The sequence below is a fragment of the Ursus arctos genome, unplaced genomic scaffold (genome assembly GCF_023065955.2).
Source record: "Ursus arctos isolate Adak ecotype North America unplaced genomic scaffold, UrsArc2.0 scaffold_3, whole genome shotgun sequence".
Classification (NCBI taxonomy): Eukaryota; Metazoa; Chordata; class Mammalia; order Carnivora; family Ursidae; genus Ursus; species Ursus arctos.
The window spans coordinates 35479228-35501815 of NW_026622985.1; the positions used below are offsets into that span (position 1 = coordinate 35479228).

The 22588-nt window shown below is 36.3% G+C and overlaps 1 protein-coding gene across 2 annotated transcripts in view; it reads right to left on the reverse strand.

Annotated features, from left to right (window-relative positions):
- SGCE (sarcoglycan epsilon) overlaps nt 1-22588 on the reverse strand; it is a 65788-nt gene that overhangs the window by 21391 nt on the left and 21809 nt on the right. For both annotated transcript variants that reach the window (XM_026505936.4, XM_044386583.3), the window contains exons 2-5: nt 18106-18228; nt 16344-16501; nt 10441-10513; nt 5595-5793 (exon numbers count right to left, since the gene is read on the reverse strand). In XM_026505936.4, coding sequence (XP_026361721.1) covers nt 5595-5793; nt 10441-10513; nt 16344-16501; nt 18106-18228 — 553 coding nt within the window. The remainder of the gene's footprint in view (nt 1-5594; nt 5794-10440; nt 10514-16343; nt 16502-18105; nt 18229-22588) is intronic.

Sequence of the window (22588 nt, forward strand, 5' to 3'; positions counted from 1 at the left end):
CAGCCCCTTGACGGTTCTCCTTGAGCCCAGTCTTTCTCACTGTCCTCAGGCAGCCTATTTGCAGAATAAATAAATGAATAGAAAGCATTATACCAGTTTAAAAACACAAGCCATCGTATATTTGAAAGTTGTTAAGAGAGTAGATCTTACGAGTTCTCACCATAAGAAAAAAATTGTAACTACGTGAGGTGATAGATGTTAACCAAACTTATTACGGTAATCGTTTTATAATATATACATACGTCAAATCATCATGTTCTACACCTTAAACTTGCACAATGCCATATGTCAATTATATCTCAAGAATACTACAAAAATCAATAAGTTAATATATAAAACACAAACAAACTACAAATGTCATGCTTGAGAGAAGGAGATATTAGATTTGCTTTGCAGGTCAAAAAAATGTGTATTTATTGTTTCTTTTGTAGAGCCAGTAAGTTTCAACATGTTGGCTTTTTAAAAAAATAATTTTGCATGAGGCCATGAATAATAACTCTATGCAATACAGGCTAAATTACATTTTTCATAATCTGTTTTCCTTTTAGCCAGCTTTTTGACATGAAGAAACTTAAAATTTTTAAAAAGTGAAACAAAAATGATCGTTATCTTTCGGACCTTAGCCACATGTTTTCAAACTTTCAAAGGTGTAAACAGATGAGATGGGAACTTGCTGCTAAGTACAAGGCTCTCGAGCAATGTGAACAAAACATGGTGCCTCCAACCCTTAAGGATCGATCTACACAGGAAGAGTTTGTTCCTTCTGAAGGACTCTTTCTTCCGATTCGAACAACTCAACTTCCCTTCAGATAGAACATATTCACTGTGGCCTTTACACACACAATGTTGAAAACCAAGTAACAGGTAAAAAAAATTAAGTCAAAACTCTGCCTTTTTTAGCCAGATTTCTGCCACATAAATGGTTCCAGTGATTGCATATTTGACCTAATTGTCCAAGTAATGAATGTGTTTGATTCTTTATTTTGCGTAGATAGGAGATAAAAGACACTTTAGAGAAGAATGTGTCCACATGTTACATGTTGCCTGGGAACTCTTGAGCTCTTCAAAGAAAATGTCCCCCACACCACTTCTTTTTTCGGTGTGTATCTGCAATCAATTGGCCAAAAAGTAAGATGAAAAATAAAGATCAGTTAAACAAAATAAAAGACCCAGTGCAGAATAAAAAAGAAAAGAAAGGACCCTTCCAGACTCTAGTTCTACTACTTGTTTGCTCCTCTTCATTGGAGAAGGAATACATTATCCGAAGAGGGAACTGGCATACAAGGGTCAGACCCTTCTAGTTTTGTGTGTATGTGATGGGAAAAGAGCGTCCTGCTTGCAGAAAGGAGGCATTTGAGTTCAGTCTACTCTTGCGACCATGTGCTATTTTCTGCAAATGTCCCTAATGCTTCAGGATAAAATCCAAACAATTTTTCCTGGTATAGGAGGACCTTAGCTGGTCTGGTTTTTGCCTCCTTGACAACTATCACTTCTGGGTCCCCGGCCCCTGAATCCACATGAAATAGGTTTCCAAATCCATCAGGCTTTCTCCTACCTCAGGGCTTTTGCCCAAGCTGACCCCTCTATCTCGAATCCCTCTTTGTTATTTTTTGAGCAGGTTAATTTGTAAACATAGTTGAAAGTCAGATCTCCCCCTCCTCTATGAGCCCTTTCCAGGCACGGACCTGAAGTGACGGAGGAACACTCTGTGAATACCTCAACAGTTGTACATTCAATACGTTTTATATGATCGGATTACTTGCTGGTCCCTAGGAGATTGTAAGCATAGATTTTTTTTTTTAATTACTATACCACAAAGATTAAGATACTACTCCCCAATAAAAACACTTACTAAGCGAATCTATGTGTAGAACACAGAATAGATTTTAGACATCTAGTCACACTGATTTCATGTATTGGTTTATTTTTATACTTTAAAAAATGGATTTATATGGGCTTCCAATTTTTACATTATTAAAGGCTCTTTTTAGAAGTTCTTATCGTATATCACCACCATTCCATAAAAGAATATTTGCACCAAAAGTACAGGAGGCACATTACTTAAGAATAAAGGACCACCTTATAAATCACCAAACATGGGGACAAATTCAGCAGAGCACTACGGACCGGCGCAGGATCATGACCTTGCATCAGAGCAGTTTTTGGCAGCTACTGACTTACATTCTCTTCCTCAAGTGTAATTTCTCACTGAGGCCTTTATAGGGCAGAAAGCAAACAATTAATTAGAGGGAGCACTCTGTGAGATTGTCTAACAAATAAACTAGGATTCTCTTTGCTGATTGAGGCTAGATCCACATGCTTTGGTAACCAGAGGAAATAGCGGTAGGTTTGACAATCTCTTATGAAAAGTGAGTATATTCTTTAATCCTCACACCCCATCATTCCCTTCATAGCCGCCATTTACACCACATCACTCACCCCGGCTGGCAGCTATGCTGTGCCTAGCATGAAATATGAACCCGCTCCTCTTTCCACCAGCTTCATCCCAGGCTAAATGCATCCCTGAGTCCTTAGCCTCTGGCACAGCATCAGGAGCAAAAGCGGCACAGAGACCACGCCTGGAGGGAGCGCAGTTGCCCGGGCTTATGGGTCTGGCAAGGGAAAGAGAATCTTTCCAGGAGGCTCAGCCTTCCTTTGCAGGAGCTTATGGACTTTGAAATCAATCTTTATAATTGTTTTCTGTTAGATTGAGGACAAGTCTGAAAGCTGTCAGTGAGTCTAAAGAGGTGAACACAGGCACATGAGGAGGGATGAGGGGCTGGGAGCCTACAGAGCAGGCTCTCGATGATGGACACTCAGTGGTGCTGTGGGCTGTCGAAGGGCAGGGGACCTACTCTGATGGTCTACTACAGACAGCTTCTCTTATTCATCCGGTGTGTATTGGGCTACACAGATCAAGTATGGAAAAATTTCCATTTAGTAGATTGTGGCCACCATGAGTAATAGGAAATAATTTCATGGAGGTTTTATTGGTTTGTTTTTTATCAGGGACTGAGACTTTTGCTACTGAGTATTAAGCAGAACACTTTTGTCAGGTGCTCATTTAATACTGTGGAAGTATATGACAACATTTTTCAATAACATCTTAGGAAAGAAAGGGGTGGGATTCCTTGCATGTCTAACCCTAGCTTTTGATTTTCTTCAATATTTCGTTTTAAAAAGGGATTTATAGCCCACGTTATTTTCCAAAGAAAGTTTGGAGGCAAAAAGTTTATTAAGTAAAGTAAGTATTACGATATATATCAACAACAACAAAAAAAGGATGGCACAAGAGATGAGTTAGCCAAGCACAGGATTTTGTTTCTAAGTTTAAGGTAATAGGGTAAGAAATTATTTGTGTTACCATGGCATTAGATAACAACTGAAGGAAATATGCAAAATCATTCCCAGGGACAATTTTTTTTCTTGTGGAATTATACTCAAATACGATCTTGTTTCATTGGTGCTCATATAGGGACACTGGAGAGTAGGGTTGGCACCGGTACAATTTATAGAAATGCTATTTTAAAAGACTTATCATATGAATACTTTGTAAAGGTTACGGCTTAACATTAAATTAAAACTCATGGAAAGCATTTCAAGTTGGGAAGGGATCTGAGACGACAGGGTCCAAATAAATGCCATGGGACTGACTCTCTCAAATATCTCACAGCACATGCCGCCCTCTAGCAGGTGCTGGGGGATCAGCTAATGACTGAATTCTCTAACAGTACTTGTAGGACAAAAATTCTGTTCTTAATTTAGAGTCACATGCTCAGGCCCAGCCCTAGACTCAAAGATTCAGAATCTCTAGGGGGAAACAGAAACCAGGAACCAATCTATCTATCTATCGATCATCTATCTATTTATCTATATTTTTTAACTGCTGGGTGTGGAGCCCAACTCGGGCTTGAACTCATGACCCTGAGATCAAGACCTGAGCTGAGATGAAGAGTCAGACACTTAACTGACTGAGCCACCCAGGCGCCCCATCTCTACTTTTATTAAAGCGCTACTGGCAATTCTTAGGCAAGACATGGTTGGGAAGCACTGGTTTAGGTCAGAGTCTGGTTTCGAGAGTTGTGTAGTTCAGCTTAGTTGTTTCTAAAAGGGCCTCTGTGGGTGCGGCCTGCACGACTGCATAGGGAACAGTGAGCCCAGAAGAAAGCACAATGAGGCGAAACTCTAGCAATGCCTGGTTTTCAGGCTGCTTCCTCCACCATCTTTTGGTCACTGTTTTAACAATCACTGTGGAAGCTATTACTTTAAGAAACTGTTGAAAAGACCTCATATTTGGAGAATGTTTTCAGGGGAGATTCCCTGTTCATTTTCCATGGTTCTACTTTAATTACTCAGTGGGAAAGAGAATCATGTTGGAACACTGAAGTAAAAAAAATGTAAGCTCTAAAATTATGGTTTCATATAGAAAACCAACCAACAGATAGACAAGAGATAAAGCAACTCTTTTTCCCAAAGCACTTCTATGTTTGCTTGACTGGCTTCAAAATCCATTACTGTAACATACAAGCTACAATTTAATTCTGAAATTTGTAAGTTGGACTTCACAGCTCACTGCTTATCCCTTATCCCTCTTCTGCCTACTCTCTCATACTTCATCTATTTGTGATCCTTTCCCTCATTTCCAACAGAGTTCTCCTGTAACGCTGCCTTTAAATTTAATTCTTATTAATCCAGGTACTCTAGTTAATTCTAGATATCATCTTTATAAAAATACTACCATGTACATGGATAAAGGAGGAACTAGAAAGGGATATGCTATATAAACCGTGATTTATTCCATATCTCATACATTTATAGGATGGGTTAAAAAAAAAAAAGCAGATCTGCTTCAATATACAGGTTAAAAATTAAAGATCAAAGTTCGATTCGACATTGACATTCAATCCTCTCAAGGTACCCAGGCATAAAAACTTAAACTCTTCAACTCTTAAACTCTACAAAGGTCTAAGTCATGCTTTGCAAGGCATGAGAAGAGACAAATCCCTCTCAAATGTACTGTCTCATTTAGACACTATACCAACTCCGAGGGAAGAAAAAGTACCCCTTGAAGCAAATGGGGAAATTGAGGCACAGAGCAGTGCAGCATTTGCCTAATGTCGCCCAGCTTATGAGTGACAAGGCCAGGCTTTAGAAATAGGTTTCAAATCCGCTCCAGCCATCCGTCACCGACACATGGTGGAAAGAATGTTAAAGGCGAAGAAATAGTTTCCTAGAATAAAGTTACAGCAGTCTGAGTATCCTGCAGCTGATAAGTGGGGCATCAATTTCCTTTGAAATGCAGGGCCCTAAATAATCAGCTTCTCTAGGGAAGGTACAAAAGACTCAGTGCTATTATTTATGATGCTGATCCTGATCTACAATTAGAATTCACAGGACCTGGAACATCAGATACTAAGAACCATTAATGTAACCTCTTTGTCAATATAGAAAATCGCTAGTGTTGCCGTATCTTTACAACACCTACTTCTTATTAAAAAAGAATGCAACAGGCCATCTTCCATCTATAATAAATTTGATAAGATCACCATAGTTAAAAATGCATATTTAAGGCAATGAGATAAATGTCTGCTTACCCCTCCTTCATGTCATTAATGGGAAGCGGAACCCTGCCGCCCCTGTCTAGGGCCGACGTGATGTTTATGGCGTTCAGACGCTCTGGCTGCCACACATTTTTCACCGCCCCAAGAAAGTCTCCAAGAACCTCGCTGGCCAACATTTCTTCTACATTCATATTTTTAATGAAGAATTCTGCTTGGTATGGTAACGGGAAGTCTAATTTTGGTGAAAAAAGGTAATGCATATCTTTAATGAAGTCGTCTTTTGAAAGAGAAACAAAAGATCCGTTCGAGATTTGTTGATTTCTGTCATAATCCTGGCTTTGGGGAACACTACTAATATTGACTTTAAAGGCTTTCTGTATAACGGAGGACATATCTAAAGACATAACATACATTTGACACAGAATTTTACCTACAGTGTAATCAAATCCAAGGGATAGCAGGGCAATTTATAATGATAGGATTTGGCCAAAAAAGAAAAAACTACCAAGTCCGCCTCCATTTTTCGGGTGACCTGCCAGTCTCCTCCTCCACCAAGGTTCCCAGGTAGAAGGAGCATTTCCAGAACCCTCCATGGGTAGGAATAATATTTTGCATTTGTAGTGTTTTAAAACTGACGGGTCTTTTTTCAGGTACATTGTCTTATTTAATCATTACAACCCTAGGTAGTGGTATGCCCTTTTGAACAGAGGAGGAAGTTGAGGCACAGAACAACATCCTTTCCAAATTGAGAAGACATTACAAAATATCTGTCATTGCTTGTGAGTTGTTTATGGATAATTTGAAATATTTTTAATTTGCAGTGTTACTGATCTTTTTAGAGCATGTGAAAACATTATTTACTAAAATAAATATCGGTTATATTTTCCAAAAGAAATCTGAAATCATAGTAATTTCACTCATTGGATCACTTCATAATTAAATATTCTAGAAAATTATATTTTAAATTTTCCACAAAATTCCATGTCTCACGTTGTTAGAGGTTTAACTTTTTTCCTCTTCAGCATCTCATCAAACGTTCCCTCTAAAGATTTTTAAATGAGTATTTATCTTAAAGTAACCAATACCCAGCTCGGACTCTCAGTATAACTAAGTAGGATAAAAATAAACAGAATTTACAGCTCACCCTTGAGCAATAGAGTTTGAACTATGTGGGTTTGCTAAGATGTGGATTTTTTTTATATAGTGCAGTACTGTAAATGTATCTTCTCTGAGGATTTTCTCAATATTTTCTTTTCTCTAGCTCACTTTATTGTAAGAATATAGTATATAACACATGTAACATACAAAATATGTGTTAATCGACTTATTTATGTTATCATCGGTAAGACTTCTGGTCAACAGTAAGCTATTAGTAGTTAAGTTTTTTGGGAGCCAAAAGTTGTACACAGATTTTTCAACTGCTCAAGGGTCAGCACCCCAACCCCTGCATTATTCAAAGGTCAATTATATTTCAGTTTCTCAAATGTTACTCTTCAATTAAAAAATATCATTTTCTATATTCTGATTGTTCTCTTAAGATAAAGAATAGCTTTTATTTTTTTAATAGTATTTGCATAATAATAAAGGCTACCTTTTTTGGAATACTTACCATGAGGTGGGCCAAGCTAAAGGGATTTGAGGTGAATTATCCCATTTAATACTCACGACCGGAGGGTAAGTCAGTACTTGCCCTGTATTTTCAGAGAGGGAAAGTGATCTGTAGAGGGGCCCAGGATTTTACCGTCATTTGAACTTGCCTCAGATGATTTTTATCTAAGCTAAAAGAGATCGTATATAAAGTGCTCTGTGGAGCTCCCAGCCTAGAATAAGAACTTATAAAATAGTAAACTTTAGCAGTTATTATAAATAATATGAACGCGTTGTTTACCTGAATTCCTCCCTCAAAAGGAAAAGAAATTGTTTCTGGACTATACACACATTTAAAGCCCTCAGTAGTAATTATACTACATTTATCCTCTGATGTGTTTCATTAAAACTCATATATCTGTAAAGTAGTATACTCTTTTCAATAATTACGTAAAAACTAAAAATTACACAATAAATAACTGAAATCTTGATGACCTCATTTCTTATGAAGCCTCTTTAATACTAAAGGACACCTGATGCCAGAGGTGAAGTCGGGAAAGATGTTCAGGCTTTAGAATTTTCAAGAGAGTTTTCTAGAGTGTTGTGTCTCTTCCTAAAGATTGAGTTTTTCGTGGCTGTAATCACGGAAGGTTCTTCATTCATCTTCCACACTGCCATTTATTCTGCTCGTGATTTTGTTAGGTTTGTTTGATGTATGGCCCATCTGCAGTCTTCTAAAATATGATATATTTATTCTATTTTATGTAGATAAGTTTTCTGTTTTATACAGATACATTTCCTGTTTTATATAGATAAACAGTAGCTTAATCATGCCACATTTTTCTCCATACTGAAAAACAGCCATACATAAATATGTCATGAAGAACAGTTTCTTGGCAATAAATAATATTTATAAATAATACCAAATATAGTTTTGAGTGTGCTAGAAGCCTATCATCCATTCATTTCACTCAGTGTTTCTACATCCACTTTTCTAAAAAAGCACGCAAAACATCTTGTTTTTAATGTTCCTTTTTGGAGAACTGTTGCTTGGTTTTTCCTAATCCATGTGACACTGCGCCGTGGCTCCTCTCTGAGACCCGCGGCCGCCACACCCTCAGAGGCTCTGGGCCGAGCAGCTGCAGGCTGTCTACTCCTGAGCCAAGCGTTGCTGCCAGACCTCCCAAAGATGAGTCATAGGAGCTTTCTAACTTTGGGGAAATCCCATGCCTGCTATATTTGGACATCCCAGAGGCCAAGGGAACAGTAGGCCAACAGATCGGTGGCAGGTCTCTGAGGCACTAAACCCAATTTAGAGAATCACTCTCTGTACTCTCCCTGAGCTTCGTGCTCCGTGATTTACAGGACCAATTTCCCATTAGGTCTCTCAGAGCAGGAGACAGCTGGGCAGGGAGTCAGACGGAGCAGGATTATCCTGATATGCCACTCTTGCTATTTCTTTTCCTAACCTATTCTGGGAGAAATGGCGCGTGTGTCTGCCCTGCTCAAAGATGTGTCCATCCTAGTGCCCACAGACGTCCCGTCCGGACCAGCAAGGATAAACGCACGCTGTTTGTTTCGCCGGTTTTCATATGTAAAAGGCAGTGGGGCAGCTCTGCCTGAAATAGAAGTGGAGGCTTCCGAAACCCATCTAGTCTTCCTCCCTCAGCAACACACCTTCAGAATCCCCGATTTAGATGAACAGCCTGTAAAGCCAACTTCCAGTCCTACAGATGTCCAGCAGTCTTCCCTTAGTATCTGCTTGAACACGGGTCCCGGCACATCAAACACTTATTAGGATACTGGTATATTCTGTATCTACCAGGACTGAGACCAGACTTGAGGAGGAAGTTCAAACTGTAGACCAGGCTATCTTTCAGTCTGTAGGGACTCCTGTACCTGAGAATGGGGGGCCCCCTGAGAACTTAATGGTGAGGTTGGTGGTCCAAGCCCACTGTAAGTATCCATATCACTACACTGATGAACTCCTAAGGAGAAAGGGAATTCTGTGATGATTCCGATCATTAGTGGTATTCCAGTTCTACCGGGATAGCTTTAGACCGGATGCAAGCATCTAATTACAATTGAAGTTGGGAGCGAAAGTCTTCCTGTTCCAAGCAGAAATACCTACCAAAAGGCCTTGGGAAGTAGAAAACAGGACAGGGAATCTTCTGTCCAGGCCCAGAGAACTGGCATTTGGGCTTGCTTTTCATATATGAAAGTCGCTTTAAATTTAAACTAGCACATTTTTTGTCTGCAATTGATACTACTAAAATACCTGGGAAAAAACTCATGTAAAGGGGTGCAAAATCTTTAAGCGATCTACCCAGTTATGTTTTACAGTATCAATTCTATAGAAATTACTTTCCTTCATATAGTATAAAGGCGATTTCTAACTCAACTTTTTCTGAACTACCACAAGTTCCAAATTAATAGGTCCTAATAAAATGTTTTGTGTTTACTCATTTAATTGTCCTAGCAAAGAGAACTCTGACTTCCCTATTCAGGATGCGCAGTTGTTTTACTAATTTTAGGGGTAAAAATGCTGTGTCCATTTTTCTTCTGTTACCCTCATAAATGATATCTAGGATAGAGAGGCGTATCCCATGATATATAAACTTTAACTACAAAGTTTTTAGCGGTCTTTATTTTTTCCCAATCAAATGCCAAAATCGTATCAGAATATTTGAGAGAGCAATTCTTGGAATATTCTCCATGTCCCTAACCTTTCAAATCCTTGGGAATCACGTACAATTTGAGTATATGTACTTCCAAACTGCTGACGGACTCCCAACAATGCAGGGTTAGCTATTCAGGGAGGAGACTGTGACCCAAATTCCAGTTTATCTAACAACTCTCTGTCTTCACACACAGCTAAACCACTACCTATGATCGGTTTTAAAATAAAATAATAAAACTAGCTACTAATTACTGATCGTGCATTGACAAGCACATTTCAATCCTCAACTCATCGACTCCTTCCTTACCCCAGACTTGGGGGAGAAATGCTAATCTTAGTCTCATTTTGCAGATGATGAAACCAAAGCCTGTACAGATAAGTGGCCTTTGTGCCTGGCTCCCTATTTGGAGCTTTTCAGCACCATCACCCATCATGATATTTTATAACTCATTAAAGATTGCTTGGCTCTCTTTTCTACACTTCACCATTTCGTTAGTTACATTAGGTATGTGGTACCTGAAAATCCTTAACTATATTTTGCATAGATGTAAACCATAATGATATACTTCTTGCAAATAAGAAAACAATCAGCAACATATCTTCCATACCTACCTTCTGCTGACATTATATTAATTATCAAATTATGCCTTGCAGTCTCAAAGGTACGCCTATTGTAGGCAGTTATCTATTAGAAAAAGAAAATCATATTAAAGAAGTGAAATGTTATTTGGGAAACAAAATTCATTAAGGACAAAATGAAAACAAATTGTCGTTCTTTCCATTTTCATTATTTATGTACTTACAAAATGTGCCTTCTCCAGGCAAGCACAACCCAGAGCTTTTAGCAATGTTATGGGAAAATAAATAATTAGCCAAGTCTATTTAACATGCTAAAACAAAAAGTTAAAATCAGAAAGACCCTTTTACAGAAGACCGTTAAGTGCTAGCGGCAAGGCAGATGCAGCATTAGTAAATGGATTAACCATTAGAAATGACTTACCACTGCTGTTCTAAGATTTCAAAAAAAAAAAAAATACAATGTATTTTTGTACTTTTAAATGGAGCTTGAGGATTATACTAGAAAGTACGCTTTAAAAAAAAAGCACATCTTCTGTGTTGCTTGTATTCAGTACTAACCTGCACACCAACCAGTCAAAATATGCATGAATAACCCCTTAGAAATCATATCTGCCTTATGATGGGAGTAGAGCAGTAAGGATCATAGTCTATAAGGCTCATGGCACATGCCCCAAAAAACACGAATCAATCCCTTTGTAGAGTCAAATATTAGTAAACATTTGCAGAGCCAATGAACTTACATCAAAGTCAACTCAGAAACAGCCACTGCAAACAACAAACAAAGCAAAGGCCAACAACAGGATATGGCTTCAAAAATTAAGGAATAATTAACTTTATAACAGATATTAAATCACTCAGACAGGTCTGCAGTACCTCAAAAACAACAAATGATTGTGTAATAGTCTTAGCGTCCCAGCACTAGCCTCCTGGCATTGACTGTAGCTGGAGTGAGCACTGAGACGAAAGAGCAGGACAAAACTGATTCGAACTAAAAAGAACAATCTTGCCAGTTTAAAAATAAATAGCAAAGATTTTTATAGCATCGTATATGAGCTTTAAATGAAAGAAATCACACTTATCAGAAATATTATTTGAGAGAAAAACAGAACACCGGAATTTTGGAATAAACAAGTCCAAACCTTTAAATATTTCAAAATACATATTCTGAAAAGCCTATTATTGCACAAAGTTAAAAGGATTTCTCTGTCTCCAATTTGTCAAATTTCTGTTGGATTTAACAACTTCCTTGTTGCTATCTGTTGGGACACATAATCAACGAGGTTCACTCGGGACACTAAAATAAAGACTAGTCATTAAAATAAATTAGGAACTATTGTTCACAAAGAAGAAACTGAAACGATGCAAAAAAGACTTGAGAATCTTCATGATTTTAAAGGTTTACCCTGCAAAAAATTTAATCATACTCTCAATGGAAAAAAGTATCAATTTTCTACTATTTGTTAGACTATCTCACAGCTAAAACTCAGAAACATTAGACATTTTCTAGTTAGTGGCAAGATTTTTATGGCTAGCCTTTACATAATTATCACAAATCTCATTATTATAAATTTCATAAATTCTAATATTTTTTTCAAGTCACAGGCTACTGAAAAGGGTGAAGTATGTTTCATAAATCAGGAAGGGAATTTTATTATCTGAATTTATATTTAATGTTTAATTTTAACAGCTATAACAGAATGCAGCCCTTCTATCACTTCTAATGAGATATTTAAATACCGTAACATTCTCAATCAAGTTTTACTTATCATGATGATGTGAAGCCCTTCATGGCAGAAAGGTATCATGTATGTACACTTTCTTGATCCCCTATTTCTAGAACAGTGGCTGATCTATTTTAGATGCTTAGTAAATATCTACTGAATAAATTAATCAGCTAACTAAATGAGTTTAAGATATGCAAAACTCTTTTTGACTATATTAATAGAATATTTTTAAATACTGTAAATATGTTACTATATATGAATAAAGAAATGTTATTTGCAGATAAATCACTACTTGTGTTAAATGAAAGAGATGCTAAATTTTCATCATTATCTTTTTAGCATATTATTTGACATATTCATAACATTATGTTAGTAGTACGGTATGAGAGCATCATGAACCCGAGAACCCTGAGAGAAACACGTGTTTCTCTCCTATCCCTCTCTCCAACCAGAAGTAGCCATTTTGAGTTTTATGCTTATCACCCCATTCATTTTACATATAGTCTTATTATAAATGCACGCATGCTTAAAATCCATTATTTAGTTTGCTTGTTTTTCGAGTTCCTGAAAAATGTTTAGCTCTATGTGGTCTTTTGGGACTTGTTTTTTTATTCAACATTATGTTTACAACATTTATCCGTGCTGCTGGGCAAGCTGACCTTCATTGTTGCTGTAAACACTCAACGATATTGTAATAGAGTTGTACGATGACAGATGGTACTTCAATTGTGGTGAGCATAACCAGAGAGTTGTCAAATCGCTATGTTGTACACCTGAAACTATGTAACATTGTGTGTCAACTCTATAAAAAAAATTTTTTTTAATTCACTGTGTGAAAACTCCACAATTTATTTATCTATTCTGCTGATGAACTTTTGTATCTGTTCTCATGCTGACAGACTTTTGGGTCTCCACTGCTCTGTGCATTTCCAGTGTTTTGCTATACAAACATTGTTCAATAAGCATGACTGTCCATGTCTTCAGTGGACGTTTGCAAATGTTTCTTTTGGGTATATGCCTAGAAGTGGGACTGCTGGATCATAGGGTACAGTGATACTAAGCTATGTAAAATATTCAATACTATTTTCCAAAGTACTTATCCACTCCCTATATCCACCCTCAATGACTTTTACCAAGGGTAAAATTCTCATTGTGGTCTTAATTTGAACATTTTTCATTACTGATGAGAGTAAGTGTCTTTACCTAATTGCCATTTATGGTCTCCTCTTTAGTGAGATGTCTATTCAGGTCTTGTTTCTGATTTTCATGTCTTATTATAGGAGTCCTTTTTTATATTTTAGATACACATCATTAGTCAGCTATATATTTTTAAAATAACTTCTCCCAGATTGTGGGTTGTCTATTTTTTTTAATGGTTTATTTTGATGAATACCAGTTGACAAGTTTAACAAAGTAAAATTTCTCAATCTTTTTTCTCAAGTAAAAATATGTAGGTATGATTTGAGAAATGCTTCCCTACCCCAAACTCGGAAAAATATTCTTCAACATTTTCATATACTAGTTTAAAATTTTGCTTTTCACGTTTAAATCCTTAAACTATCTAGACTTGAGTTTTATATTTCCTGTGAAGTAAGAATCTAATTTTGTGTTTGCCATATGGCAAACCAATTCTCTGAGCACCATTCATTCAATAGACATCGTTTTCCCTGATTATCTGCAGCACCATCTCTTCTGACATACATCATTGTTCCTTACGTGGATATATCTGTTTCTGGGCTCTCTATTCTATTACTTGATTAATTTTTCTATCTCTGTATCAACACAACCATATGATAATTACTATAGATTTATAATACATCTTGATATCTGGAAAGGAAAGGAAGCTTTCCCCCTTTTTTTCTTCTTTAGGAGTATCTTGATTGTTCTTGGTCATTTATCATCTTTAAAAATTTTAGAATTAGTTGACATTAGTTTCATGAAAAAACCTATTGCAATTTTTACTGGAATTGAATTGAATCTGTAGATCAATTAGGGGGAAAGTGATGCCTTCATGATTTCGAGTATTCCTATCCCTGAATAGACTAACTTTTCATTTACATAATCTTAGTATCAATTAAGTTTTATAACTTTCTCCATACAAACTCTGCATATCTTCTATTAGATTTATTCTAAGTATCCTATAATTTTTGTTGTTATTAAAGATGGTATCTTTTTAAAACATTTGTTTTCTTAATACTTGTTTTTCATGTATAGAGATATAACCAAATTTTTTATATTGGAGCCTATAGCTTACTACTAGACTTTCTTAAAATTTTAGTAGTTTATAGACTCTTCATGTCATTGACAATTCTATTTCTTTCCTTAAATACTTAAAGATTTAATATTTTTTTCTTTCTTTACTACACTGGCTAGGACTTCTAATACATTCTGTAATAGATGTGGTAGAGGGGTTCGTTCTTGTTTTGCTCTTCAATTTAAATGGAATTCCTCTAGTGTTTTCCCATTTAAAAAATGACATTTGCTATTATTTTGGGTAAATAACCTATATAACTTTACTGAAAATTTTTAAAAATTATCTTGACAATAACACAAAATAACTTTCTTCCTTATATCTCTATATATTTCTATATCTATATAGAGATAGGTGTCTACATATTCTATTTCTGTATCTACATGTTTTCTTAAGGAAGCAGATTTATTGACAGAAATCATTGAAAAGTTGTGTTAATACAAATTTCAATTCAAAAGAAGAAACACCCCCTCTTGGCCAATATGGAAGCTCATATCCACATTCTATGGCTGATTAAAACGCTGGAGAAAAACTCAAAGCATGTAATCCCCTGAGAGTTTATACCACATAGAAAACATGCCACTCAGGACCTGTACAAGCTCCTGGAAATTCTATTAGTAGTTCCTCTGCTGCTGCCCTGGTCACTACCACTAAACCTTTATGGAATTGATCAGTTAAATTAGAATCTAAGCCCCTACAGGCATCAGGGCATAAAAGACTCTTCTGGCATTAACTGCCATTAAAATTCTGATTTTGATGGGTATAATAGACCAGAAAACACTTCTAGATTTTATATCCATTTATTTTTTAAAACGTATTAAATCCTATTAAAGGCTCAATGTCAGTATTGTTTTTATTATTGTTTTAATTTCTAATACATTCCAGGTATGATGCCAGGTACTAGGTTAGAATCTGATGAATTCTAATACCACCCATCCCTCCAGAATAAAGGTCAAACCTATCAGCAGGCTTAGAGAGCCCTCAAAGATCTACCCCTACCAACATCTACACCTCTGTTCCCATTATTTGCCCTCTGGGGTGTATCCTGCCTTCTAGCCACAATTAGTTCTCTGATCATGTGGTTTTGTTCATACCTCCAAGACTTTGATGTGTTGTTTTGTTGACTAAGATAGCCTTCCTTTTACTTGTGAAGTGAATTCCTAATTACCTTTTTACAACTCTGCATCAAACAGTACCTTCTGATGAGAATGGTTATGAATGATGTTGGCTAACAATGGATTTCCAATCCAGTCCTTCAATGACTGGACCAGAATCATGGCAGGACTCACCTCTTACTCATCTTTCTACCACCAGCAGTTATTATAATACTTAGCACATGGTAGGGGCTCATCAGATATCTGTTTAAAGACTGTATTTCAATGAACATGAAAATTTGAAATTAATATATAAAGCAAATAAGTGTTTTAAGTTTGTATTTATTTTCTTAAATAGAATTCATATTACAGTAATCTATCTCTTTTTATTTTTATTTTTTATTTATTTTTTTTTAATTTTTTTTTTTTTGAAGATTTTATTTATTTATTCGACAGAGATAGAGACAGCCAGCAAGAGAGGGAACACAGGCAGGGGGAGTGGGAGAGGAAGAAGCAGGCTCACAGCGGAGGAGCCTGATGTGGGGCTCGATCCCATAACGCTGGGATCACGCCCTGAGCCGAAGGCAGACGCCCAACCGCTCTGCCACCCAGGCGCCCCAATCTATCTCTTTTTAAATGTCTTTAAATTTTTTTCCACTAATTTAGCTTGCTCTTTTTTGTATATAAAAACTAAAACAAAAACCTTTGTAGATGAACAGAAAGGAATGGTACATTTCCAAATGTTATCTAATGTGTTTCTATGCATAAAATACTGAAAACCACTGTCATATAATTTTAATTTCAACATTTGAAACTCAAATTACAAAAAACCCAAAAATATAATTTTGTTCTTTCTAATTAAATTACCTCAATTATTGTTGGTTTCCCCACATTTTCAGCTGTTGGAGACCCATATAGGACTCCATCACTGTACGGTGTCCTTTGGATATATCGAAGCCATCCAGGTCGGTCTGGGTAACCCATTAAATTTGTGTTAAATGTTATAGGATCATTACTAATCTCCCCTAGACAAGAAGCACAGAGTTAAGATATAAAACAGTTATTTTCACACATGCTGCTTTTGTAATTTCAATCAAAATATTCCTAAAATCTTTTTCTTACATTTATAGCAAACTCAATACACACCAAAAAAAAAAAAAAAAAAAAAAATCCATCTGGGAATTTAGACTAGAGCCTCAAGTAAAGAAAAAATCTTTTTGGTTATTTAGTTTGCCTAGAAATCTCATGTAACAGAGAAAGCAGTCATACAATGTTTTTGGAAATTTTGTTTTCTTTCCTTTTTTTTTTTTTTTTTTGGTCACACAGGAGTGTGTGAAAGTTCTGCCAACGAGACAACTATCTTTCAGGAAAATCCCCTAATCATGCTAATGTATTCATTCTCTTGAGAAGCCTTTCTTTCATAAAACGCTGGACACTTTCAAACTAATCTCAAGGGATATCTCAAAATTATAAAAGTGTCATCAAAACAAAAATAATGTATTTTTAAAACTTTGGAGAATGAGTTGCTAAATCCAAAAGAACTGTAACTAAGAAACAGTAACAATAGCATCATTTGTTAGAATGTGCTCGGCCTCTACACGCACAATTTCACCTGATTTTCAAACACACCTATGAAGTGGTACTATTATTAGTCCAAATTTTACTGACAGGATACGTAATTTTTCATGTTAAGTAACTTCTCAAATGGTGAAATTAGAATTTAATCTCGGCTGATTCCAGAAACTATGCTCTTAACTACATATTTTCTTCTCAAAAGCTGGAGCTACTGTTCAAAAGTTTCAGCTATATAGTTTTGCAAACATAGAATGCCACATAAAAAAGCATTTTTTAAATAACTGATGAAAAGATTACTTTTTCTTACTGCTGGTGAAAACATGGTCAACTATTTTCTATGGCAGTTTTCAGGTATGTTATTCATCTTAGAATCTACAAAAATAATATTTATATTAATTCTAATGCTATAATTTTCAGAAAACTCCTTTTTTAATTTGTTACTTAAGAGTTGTAATAACATTTTTTCTTGCTATTCTTTCTATATCTTCATTAATTTGGTGGCATTTGTGACAATCCAAAATGACATAATTTAAACCAATGGCGAACTAAATAAAGCATCATAATTGGTATTATTTTGAAGGAAAAACTAATCTCCATTATATTATTATGAAGTTATATAAAATTATCTCATATTGTAAAAGCTTTCTTGAGGATTCTTTCTTAATACCATATTCTCTTCCAAAACATATGTTTGCTCTTCCAAAAATCAATGTACTATGTAAGAATCTAAGTCTTAATACCGAAAATCATGATTGCACAGCTATAATTATTTCTAAGCGAACATAGGGAGGTAGGTCATTTGTCAGATGCACAAAACTCAATGTTGGAAAACTAGAAATAAGCTTTTTTTAAAAATTCAAAAATGAATTATTTCCTTCTGTAATTAAATTTCTAATCTTAAAATGGGAAATATCCTACAACAACCAATTTATCACATATACACACCATTTCAAATAATGTTAATAATATTTGATCATATATCATCTAAATTATGCACACTGAACAAAAAGAAAAAAATAGTAAATTAACCACTTTTTTCCCACTGAGAACATACCAGGCTTGGGGTAAGGTGGAAATTCCCCCTTAAAATACTCTCTTTCCAAAACATGAACAAAGAGGACACCTGCGGACGGGTATACATTCCGATCAGAGTGCACCTTCGAGAAAATAGTGTACACTGAAAACAAAGAGGAAAGATAAGAGATAGACAAATAATGAGATATTCTTTCAATAATTCACTTACATTGTAAAGAAGGGTTTCACTTCTTAAGAAATTTCTGGGAAAACTGAAGCAACATGCAAGATATTGTTAAGAAGTTTGTTTTAAAGGGAAGTGATTTCAGGACAAAACATAGAACAACTCTTTCAACGTGGTGTGTTTAGAGACTTTCAAATATTATGCAAACAAAATTAGGCACATTTAATAATTTAAATTGTTATTAAATAATGAAGACATCCATAATATTTTTTCAGTAATTTCTTTTTATGGGCATTATTACCAACAAAATATATCATGAGAACTGACAGACTACATAATTACTACAGTTTATTTTTTTCCTTTTATCAAAACAAAGTATAAAGAGTAATTTTTAAATGCTAAGAATCTAAACTGTATTAACTATTTGCTATACATAGCATATCAGACTATAAAATACCATCAGTATATGTAAGGTGACTCTCATATACACTTATAAAAATGTATTGGATACTTTTTTCATATTATTCCTTGTATCTCTCCTCGTATCTCTCCTTTATCCCATTTTACCTGATCTTGACATTTACTATTTCACGTAATATAATCTATTCCACTATGCCATACCCTAAATAAACAATAACAGATAATAAAGTTCAGTGCAAATAATTTCTTTAAATGAAATGGGGCACAGACTTCATGATTTGCTGATTGCTTAAGATATGTGAGTACACTAAAATGGCTAAATAGGTTTGATTAGTTCCCACCTATTGTTTTTCCTGTGCTATCATCACCTCCACCAACACATTACTGCCATTACACCTGTCACCTCTACAATCTCTTTTAGTTTTTCTATCTTCCTGATTGGCTAGTGGCTGCAACTTTTAAACAGATAAATCCTATCCCGTCAGTTCTTTTTTCTTAGTCACTGACAGATTTGTAAATGTAGTAATTAACCTTGAGAACCTCAAGGTTACTCACCCTAGGCTCACAACTAACTAAAAGCCTTAGATAGCGCGATCATTGACAGTAAATTTTTCAGCATAAAAATAGGAACTCCCACAAAATGTTTATCTGTGAAAACTTGTCCCTGCAGTTCTGTGGATGGCTGCCAAAAATGGGGAACTGAACTAAAATATTTGGCTTGTAGCTTCATATATCCATAGCTTTGCTACTAAAAACACGGCTTCAAAGGCTATGCAACAGACGGAAGGAAGCTGCAAGTTACGTTTAAAGGAGGTATGTAGTAGACTCCTCCTTTCCTGACTTGCTTTGCTAGTATTCCTAAGTAGCCTTTACAAGGCAATCAGGGTACACAGCTTCTTCTCTCCAAGAACAACTTACTCACCTGTGGAATGGTCCTTTTTCAAAAAACAAGAATGAACAAATCACAGAAAAATAGTGAGGATGAGAATTTGCAATTTCCCCCCCCCCCGGACTCCACAACGTCCCCTGAGTGCTAGGTGCTGTGGAGAATATGAAGACGAAGGAGACCCAGTCCCTGCCTTCCACAAGTTCACCATCTGGCTTGGGAGACCAATGTTCACCTAACTAGGTATGACGTCACCCTGAGGTATACACTCCTCCGGCAATACCTGGAAAGATGGCGAGGAGCAATGGAAGCTGGAAAAGATCTGGAAAAGATTGATGTAAGAAATAGAATTCGACATGGCTCTTAAAATACTAGCAAGATTCTGAAACTTATAGATGGGGATTCGGGCATTTCTGTGGTGAAAACTTGTACAAGATACAGCTGTGGAATACTGGGGGGATCCTTTCAAGGAAAAAAATTAAGACTGTGATCCTGGGGTATAATTAAGGTAAAAGGAGAAAAACTGATAAGAAGAGTAAAATTACAGAGATTCGTGAACCCCTACTGAGAAGTTACTTCATTCTATACCCAAAGGTATTTAAATTCCAGATCACAATCCTACATTCAAAGCACAGGAGAATTTTGTACCATCTAAAGGAATCTCTCCAGAATTTTTAATCTGACTTACTAGAGATTAAGAGACCTTGAAGTCCACCACTGAATTTTATTCACCTTTGTTATTTTCTTGGCACCTAGAAGGTGTCTGACATAGACTAATTTTATAAATGCCTATTGAATGGATGAACAGCTTCCAGTTAAAAAGCACTGTGGAGGTAAACACAGGTGTTATGTTTGTGGACTAAATATATGTAATACTTCACTTAAATTTCAGTTTTATAACTTGAATTAATTCTCACACATGTATAGTTATCATCCTCCATTTACATTATAAACTCCTAACAGTCTCCCTTAGTTTTTGCTGCCATAAAGTAGTAAAAGCTAGCTTAGAAAGCCAAAAGAAAGGTTGGTCATATGAAGCAATATTACACTGATTCTGTTTTCTAGATAGCCCTCGGCAAGGTCTGAAGTGGAACCCTAAAAGGGTACCTACCGCTGCCTCTCACCTCACTTCAAGCATGTCAGTTTCTGCTTTCATAAAAAGACTTTTCTGCGATCTACAGATACAAGCCACGATTTACCACGGCCCTCGTGGGTTTTAAGATGACACGCACATTTCTTTATTCACATGTACTCAATTGCCTTTCTGCAATCGGCTGGGCTGCCTACTTGCTGGTCAGTTACCTTGGCAACTCCACAGTAAAGCCTGCTTCTCTGTAAGTATAGTAAGCCATTCACTTGTAGAAAAACATGATATGGACGTATGGCACATTCATCATCGAGAAATGGAAAATGACTAAGCCACTATGTTTTGTCTGTGAAAATAATACTTCCTTTCTGCAGCATCAGTTTAAATTATGGGCACCCACACATTTTAGAGAAGCGCCCTTTACCTTTACCTTCCCCATTTGTCACTCTCAAAACAAATCGCTCCTCAACAGAGGCTCTTTGGGCAGTATTTATACCCAGCTTCCTTTTGGAAACAACAAATGACACAGAATTTGAAGTTATAGGCTCTTGTTCTAAACATGAGCTATATAAATGATGCTGATATGCTCTGCACCCACAGCAACAACGGCTGTTACTCGGCTAACACATGTTGCGCTCACATGTATCTAAGTAGTACTCACAAACGGACAGCTTGAAGCATATTATCTTCTTTAAAAGCAAATCCTGAAAAATCAAATTTAAACTCTAAAAACACACAGTACTAAAATGTAATAATCTCTGAAATATACATGTGCACAGTGTCATGCTAATCAAGCTGAGGCCACAGGGTCTGGTCTCTCTGTGTATCGCATGGCTTTGCAATCGTCTCCGGCTGCAAACCCATTACCTCTGCAAACACATGCCACTGGATACAAATGAAACCGGAAACCAGTGTGTGGCTAAGTCCCGTGCAAATCCATCACCATTAATGGGAAAAACAATTAAACCAAAAGTCCAACCCACAGGGGGTCAAACGCATCATCTTCAAACAGCGAGGGTAGCTAGATTTGCAAAGATTAAAAACTGAAGACAGGTAGTCATAAATAACACATTTTTTAAAGGGAACATTTCATATCTGAGAAGAGCAAAGGGGTATATGGGCAAGGGGCCAGGGTAATTATGTCACCCTCCCTAAACGTAGCTCAATGTCCTTCATTACCATGCCACCAAAAACTTCACAAAAACTGGTCTCTGTACGTTTTAGTCATAAGGTACAGAAAACTACAGGCCATTTCAACAATGATGTGACAGCAGACAGCCAAGAATCAAGTAACAGACGGCGATGGCAGTAGCAATAAAGTGGGACCTCATGCTAGCTAAATCGCGTCCTGTCTTCCTTTATTAATAGGCCATTTGAAATTTTCCCCCTAAGGGAGCGACATCGTGATGAGCGTGTGCATTTGAGTGCTTATTTACAATTACTTAAAAACAAAAGCAAATTTGGATGTATTTAGTAAACATTAAATTTTGAAAGGCTTATGGTGGTGCATTGCTAATGAATTTATAGCATATAACTTCACAATTAGCACCATGATTATTTTTAATGGCATATGCACGTGCACAGGCACATACCAAGTCCCTTCTCTACAAAAAAGTCCAGAGAACACTCACCAGCCCTTCTCCTGCAATACCAAGCACGAGTACATGGTTATAAAATAAAGTAGCTGCTCAGTGTGAGACCCTGCCAGTCCCAGCTAGATTTCAATCTCAAAGCTGTCTCTCCGCGGAACTCTTCGAGAAGAAAGTCATCAAGTATTGTCAGTATTCACGTCTGGGTGGCCTTTGTTAGGTACCTATTATGTGTACGTCTCTCTCATAGATGCTTTATCAACAAAGTAAACATTCTAAAAGGTCCCCTTACAGGATCACTTGCTAATTTTTCAGGTTTAAGATAGTAAATCCTCACTTCACCACGAAGCCCAAAAG